Genomic DNA, 7,162 nt, shown 5'->3' on the forward strand with positions numbered 1-7,162 from the left:
TGGATGATGTAACGTCGGCGAGTTGTTAGCTAGCTAACTATTCGGTTTGATGTGTGTTAGCTTCGTTTCGGGATTTTGTACTCTGTGTCCAGCCGCTCAGGCGTTTTAGTTCAAGTGGTGGTCGTGTTAATTGGTGACTTTATCACATTTCATTATGTTACGGGAGGCGTATGAGTCGTGGTTACCGTAACTCGGACATTTATCAGAGGTGAGGTAGGAGAACACAAGGTAACGGTCGCCAGTTAAACCGCTACACCAGCCGGTGACGCGGAATAATGGCTGCATTGTTGACTGTTTAAGTGACATAAGAGCTAAGTTGAAGTGTGCCTTTTCCCTGTGGTGGTTGTTCGCTCATTGGTTTGTGCGCACGGTTTTCACTACTGCTAAAGCAGACCGCCTGGGTCAAATGCCCGACTAATGTGTGTGCGCTTATGGGGGCTTTGTAGACGGCTAGACGCACGTCGCCTTCATAGCGGGCCATGTTAGGTGGCACAGCTCCACGGATGTGCATCTCCCACCGCTGTTGTGTCAGATCCAGGTTTCTCCTCTCCCTGTCATAGAAGGCTGCCTGACAGTGTGTGTGTGTGTGTGTTTTTTGTGTGTGTATATTTACATATGGTATTGTACCTAACAGTGAAAGGTCTTTTATTTTTTACCAGCACACCTGGCACATGTCTCTAAAGCGAAAATTTAAAGCAGAGCGAGCACCACTTGTCAGTGACAACGAGGTCAAAAGGCTGAAAGACACGTTTGGCCACACAAAGCAGTCCAAAGCCACCAGTGTGCCTGCAAGTTTGGGTCGAAAGCCAGCCAATCAAACATTTCTAAGTCCATTGCCATGTGTATAACCTATTATGTTTTAATCACTTAATCATCACCTTTTCAGTTATTGTAAAGCAATTGAATGCAGATACTATAGACATAAATCTTTTATATACAAAATATCTACAGAACACTACACTTAGTGTAACGATGGGAGTGGCGTATATAATTGTACACTAGGTTTTGAAATGTTAATACAGTTCAGTGGATGTTTTTATTTAGAGTACATAGAACAAGTGTGCAGACTTTTAGCATGTGCATGTATCTGTCTCTGTCCTTGTGCCAAAGGAACTTTGTGTTGGGGAGGATTCAACATCTGTTGAGGCCCATGTGAACGTGCTGCAAAGTGAGTGTCGGAAGACACATCCAGACATCTTGACTGTCAAAGACCGCATGACGCGGATGTTCTCCTGGAGACGTTGTGAAATTATGGAAGGAGTGCCCATGGAGGATGTACTCAACAAATACCCATATTTAAGGATACCTGCCGGGGTAAGTATTGTGTAAATACAGTGAATGTTATTGAGTATTATCAATCTGTAATGATTTGGGATATAGTGAAAGTGAAATTGAAGGCTTATTAATTTTTACCACTGAAAAAAGTAAAACAAAAAAAATTCTATGAGTTGATATCATTTAAGGCGACAGCATTAAAGCTTACTTGAGTGGCGTACAGAATGCTTATAGTAATGTCTTCATATATGTATTCTACAGGTTTTTGACGAGGTTGACCGAATCCATCCTTTAACACATAGCTTCTGTCATCGCTTCAGGGAGAGCTTCGCCACTGTTTTGCCAAATGTGCTGAAACTTGCTGAGGGAAAATCTCTCCTTGCAAAACAGTACACTGATGCAAGGCAGGATGCCCTAGCTGAAGATCTACCAAGTAGCTAAGTCACCTTATTAAGTAGGTGAATGTGAAAATTGTAGGTTATTGTGAAAGTAGCATGTTTTTCTGCATTGCAGGAATCGACTTTAGGGCTGGGCTTATCCTCTTACCATCCATCTTCAGAGAAAAGATCGAACACTGCATCACTGTGAGAGAGGTAGGCATCTGAGTCGGCTTATACTGACCTCATGTATGAGTATTTAAAGATATCTTGGGTTCAGGAATTAACTGACTCTTCTGATAACTGATGGGCCTGATTTAATCCTAATTCAATTCCTCCTTCTTTTTTTTGATGTCTTCAGTTGGTATTAGTATTTTGTTTGTTTGCTCTTTAAATAGGCTTTATGCACAGCTCCACTACTTCCTGAACCTAAGCCAGCTCCTTTATTTCCTCTTACATTATTGGACAAATTGGCAAATTATTGGACAAATTGATTGCCAGGTGTGTCTGACCTCAGTACTAGTCACAACAATGGTCAGACACACCTGGATCAGTTTGTCCAATAATGTAAGAGAGGAAATAAAGGAGCTGGCTTAAGTTTAGGAAGTAGTGGAGCTGTGCATAAAGCCTTTTAGTGAGATAGAAAGAATAAAGGGTAAGTATGCCCATAAAATCCTCCTGCTTACAGGGAGTTTCCAATGTAAATTTGATGGATTTATCCAGAAAAAAATATGGCTAACTGTAAGAATAATTTATGGAATTTGTAATATGTAAATTAAACTGTTCAGAGTGTGGCACAGATTTTAAATTGACTTTTCACCTTTCACTTTTTACACACTATTTTACTAAAGTTTTTTTTGTCCCAGAAACTTTTTCTCATATGTAAAAATCAAAAATTTTTACAGAATGGATGTGTAGTCGCCAAATAAATTATTGTAAATACATTTTTTTAAAAAAGGACTAGTTAACTTGTAATTGCTTCTCTTACATGTTTTTCTTCTATGTAGGGGGACCCTGCTACACTCCATCCAACCACACAACTGACTGACAATGACTGGAAAATGGCAATCACAGCAAGAGGACTCAGTGTGGTCAAAGCAGATGGAGTAGATGTGTGCCAGTGTGCAGGCCTTGATGAAGCCTTCATAACAGCCTTCAGTATGTATTTTGTTTTCAACATTGCATACCCACAGCACCTGATAAGCACATTCGCCTTCCTCCAGAGGCGTATTGTTGGTATTGTGGAAGAGGGAGACAAGCCCCTGCCAGTGACAGTACTTTGAGTGATTAACCGTCTGTGCTAGATCATCATACCTCAACTGAACCAGTGCCCAAAGTGCACTCAAAGGACGCGTACTCTGATGAAGTTCATCCAACATGTTGGACTTGTTCACGCACATGAGCCAAATTTCAGTATCACCTGTGGTGTGGGTGATTGTCAGTCAACTTAACTCAACGTATCTCTGAGGTGACTGTAGACAACATCAAGTATGCTGTTAGAGATGTGTTGACAATAGATCTTATACATGTTGAAAAAATTCTGGTGTTTGGGCAGATCAAATACAGTCTTAACATTGATACCATGTGGATGCTCTGCAGAAAAATGTTGCTTCCATTGTCCTTTGACATACATTTTCATGCATATCGTGTAAAAGTAGACAGTGACTGGATTTTGCTCAAACCCAGAGATGAGTTGGACCACATGTCACTTGACAGATATATAGTTGATGATAATTTGTATGTCGGATTGAGGCATCTAGTATGAATGCTTGCAAGCTTTTGACAAGGGTATGTAAATGGAAGGCTTAGTGTTGTACAAGTGTTAGGAGTGAGAATATTTATCCCCCTTTACACTTAAATGGATTCTAGTATCCTGTCCAGATTATTGATTTGTGTTTTATGTATTCAAAATACAAATTTGCAATCAAGTAAGGTTATAGTCATTCAGGGTTTCCCCCAGAAAACATGTTAAGCCCGGTGGTAGGGTGGCCCACCAGCGGCCCACCGGTGTTCTTTTGTGTCAGGGGCCTGACCCTGACCATTGACTGATGGCAGGGCCCTATAGGTAACAGATTCATTAATGGAGTAGTAGAACTTAGGAGTGATTCCATAAGGCTTTAAGATCGATGTTAAAAGTTGACTGGAAATTTGAAAATATTATCATTATCATGTGTTATTATAAGACATTTATGTAACACCAGGTCTTTCAGATTGCACTCTTGAAATGCTGTTCAACCAACCACAAAAATAAATAAATAATAAAAATCAACTGTCTGCACTAAAAACTAAAAAAATAAATGCCTGGTGTCTCCAGAGATTTTTATTTTTTTCCTCAGAGATTTTTACAATCTGGAGTCACGTAAACATGACCATGCGTCTTTTTCCGGTCAGTCGTCATGAAAACGTGACAATCAAGGATCAAAGATACTCTGTAATCTAATGTTTGGACCAGAGAAAACAAACGTGTAAACGCGAACCGTACGAGCTGAAAAATGAAACACTGGGTCATTTTCACATCTGGTGAAAGCACCTCGGCTCACAGAAGTCCGGAGCTCTGACGCTGCAGGGGACGACGTTTTTACAGCTAACAGCTACTAGCCGCTGCAGCAGCTGGCTGAGCCTCTAGAGCCGCAGCTCGGCTCACGTTAACGGCTACGAGGCCGACGTCGACTTGGTGCGTTCCTCTCGGTCAGCTGGTGAAGTGGCGGTCTGATGAGCATGATGTCCGTGAAGAAGTTGTGACGTTGTCAGGTGATGAAAAAGACACCTGATCACGTGTTGATGGAGCGCAAAAACTGATTTAAAAAAATAAAATAATCGACGCTTAGCCTGGCGGGGGGGCAAGTAAGACCTGGCGGCCCGCCAGGCTTATAATACACTGGTGGAAACCCTGGTCATTGTTGCAAAGAGGGACAAAAATAAATATGAAAACAAGTCTGCATGAAGTGTCAGGATACATGGATGTGTTGAACTGCTTGAGTGTTTTGCATTTAGGACTGATTTATGAGCGGCTCATTGGGCCTGATGCCTTCAGCTTTTGTGCTTAAGCGCTTAAACAATTTAAACACGTCCCAAATGTTGTTTCATACTGAATTTATATTACAGTTCTAAAGATGAGTTTGGTTAATGTTGTGTGCTTTATTTAGAATGGCACATTTTGTGGTTATGTGATTAAAGAAATTCAAAAGTGGTTAATGAAATTTAAGTGGTTTATGAAAATGAACTGAAAATCGTTAACATGTAAAATATTGATTTTGTTACAAGATGTAAACAAATTGTTTGAATAAATTGATCTGAATCTGAATGATTGTCAAGTCTTTTGTCTCAATTTAAAGGTATGTTTTTGCCTCATAAAGGTACAAAATGGCATGTCGCTCCAGTGGTACCCTATCACGGTACAAGCACTGTACCTTTCTAATCAGTACATTTTTGTACCAGGACATAAAGGTAAATTTTTGTCGCTAGGGGTGCAGAAATGTTTCTTTAGAGGTAAAAACAAGCAGGTACAAAAATGTACTAATTTTAAAGGTACAGTGCTTGTACCGTGATAGGGTACCACTGGAGCGACAAAGCATTTGTACTCTTTTAGGTACAATCCTGTACTTTGATTTCTTGGTGTGTATACTAGTCACTGAATGTCACCACAAAGTTCATTTTTTATATTCTTATTTCATATATATACAGTACAGACCAAAAGTTTGGACACACCTTCTCATTCAATGAGTTTCCTTTCTTTTCATCACTATTGACATTGTAGATTCACACTGAAGGCATCAAAACTATGAATTAACACGTGGAAATATGTACTTAACAAAAAAGTGTAAAACAACTGAAAATACGCCTTATATTCTAGTTTCTTCAAAGTAGCCACCTTTTGCTCTGATTACTGCTTTGCACACACTCTGCATTCTCTTGATGAGCTTCAAGAGGTAGTCACCTGAAATGGTTTTCACTTCACAGGTGTGCCCTATCAGGTTTAATAAGTGAGATTTCTTGCCTTATAAATGGGGTTGGGACCATCAGTTGTGTTGTGCAGAAGTCAGGTGGATACACAGCTGATAGTCCTACTGAATAGACTGTTAGAATTTGTATTATGGCAAGAAAAAAGCAGCTAAGTAAAGAAAAACGAGTGGCCATCATTACTTTAAGAAATGAAGGTCAGTCAGTCCGAAAAATTGGGAAAACTTTGAAAGTGTCCCCAAGTGCAGTCGCAAAAACCATCAAGCGCTACAAAGAAACTGGCTCACATGAGGACCGCCCCAGGAAAGGAAGACCAAGAGTCACCTCTGCTGCGGAGGATAAGTTCATCCGAGTCACCAGCCTCAGAAATCGCAGGTTAACAGCAGCTCAGATTAGAGACCAGGTCAATGCCACACAGAGTTCTAGCAGCAGACACATCTCTAGAACAACTGTTAAGAGGAGACTGTGTGAATCAGGCCTTCATGGTAGAATAGCTGCTAGGAAACCACTGCTAAGGACAGGCAACAAGCAGAAGAGACTTGTTTGGGCTAAAGAACACAAGGAATGGACATTAGACCAGTGGAAATCTGTGCTTTGGTCTGATGAGTCCAAATTTGAGATCTTTGGTTCCAACCACCATGTCTTTGTGCGACGCAGAAAAGGTGAACGGATGGACTCTACATGCCTGGTTCCCACCGTGAAGCATGGAGGAGGAGGTGTGATGGTGTGGGGGTGCTTTGCTGGTGACACTGTTGGGGATTTATTCAAAATTGAAGGCATACTGAACCAGCATGGCTACCACAGCATCTTGCAGCGGCATGCTATTCCATCCGGTTTGCGTTTAGTTGGACCATCATTTATTTTTCAACAGGACAATGACCCCAAACACACCTCCAGGCTGTGTAAGGGCTATTTGACCAAGAAGGAGAGTGATGGGGTGCTGCGCCAGATGACCTGGCCTCCACAGTCACCGGACCTGAACCCAATCGAGATGGTTTGGGGTGAGCTGGACCGCAGAGTGAAGGCAAAAGTGCCAACAAGTGCTAAGCATCTCTGGGAACTCCTTCAAGACTGTTGGAAGACCATTTCAGGTGACTACCTCTTGAAGCTCATCAAGAGAATGCCAAGAGTGTGCGAAGCAGTAATCAAAGCAAAAGGTGGCTACTTTGAAGAACCTAGAATATAAGACATATTTTCAGTTGTTTCACACTTTTTTGTTAAGTATATAATTCCACATGTGTTAATTCATAGTTTGATGCCTTCAGTGTGAATCTACAATTTTCATAGTCATGAAAATAAAGAAAACTCTTTGAATGAGAAGGTGTGTCCAAACTTTTGGTCTGTACTGTATATATATTCACTCATACGCCCATTTTATTGTAGTGGGGCCTATCATATAATACTATACTGTATCATATCATTATAGTACAGTATCTCATATACAGTAGTAGCTGTTCAAAAGGTCCCCTTCCAGCTGAAAGCCAGCCGAATGGCCTACGTTTTCCAGCCAACTTCCCTCCATATCCCCTGCAAATCCCCTTCAAATCCCA

The 7,162-nt window shown here is 41.0% G+C and overlaps 1 protein-coding gene across 1 annotated transcript; it reads left to right on the plus strand.

Moving 5' to 3' along the window:
* The first annotated feature begins 689 nt into the window (after positions 1 to 689).
* LOC311266781 (sterile alpha motif domain-containing protein 3-like) lies at positions 690 to 4,790 on the plus strand. The gene is made up of 4 exons (XM_084369314.1): positions 690 to 1,314; positions 1,537 to 1,708; positions 1,789 to 1,868; positions 2,660 to 4,790. The coding sequence occupies exons 1-4, from the start codon at positions 1,216 to 1,218 to the stop codon at positions 2,933 to 2,935; spliced, it is 627 nt and encodes a 208-aa protein (XP_084225440.1). The 5' UTR covers positions 690 to 1,215; the 3' UTR covers positions 2,936 to 4,790.
* Positions 4,791 to 7,162: the final 2,372 nt, after the last annotated feature.

The sequence above is a fragment of the Pagrus pagrus genome, assembly GCF_965226575.1.
Source record: "Pagrus pagrus genome assembly, chromosome: 12".
Classification (NCBI taxonomy): domain Eukaryota; kingdom Metazoa; phylum Chordata; class Actinopteri; order Spariformes; family Sparidae; genus Pagrus; species Pagrus pagrus.

Excerpts from the sequence above, each read along its gene's own strand:
- LOC311266781 (XM_084369314.1), top strand. The coding sequence starts at position 1,216 with ATGACGCGGATGTTCTCCTGGAGACGTTGTGAAATTATGGAAGGAGTG. Across the intron at positions 1,315-1,536 it reads ATTTAAGGATACCTGCCGGG|GTTTTTGACGAGGTTGACCG; the intron begins GTAAGTATTGTG and ends TGTATTCTACAG. Across the intron at positions 1,709-1,788 it reads CCTAGCTGAAGATCTACCAA|GAATCGACTTTAGGGCTGGG; the intron begins GTAGCTAAGTCA and ends TCTGCATTGCAG.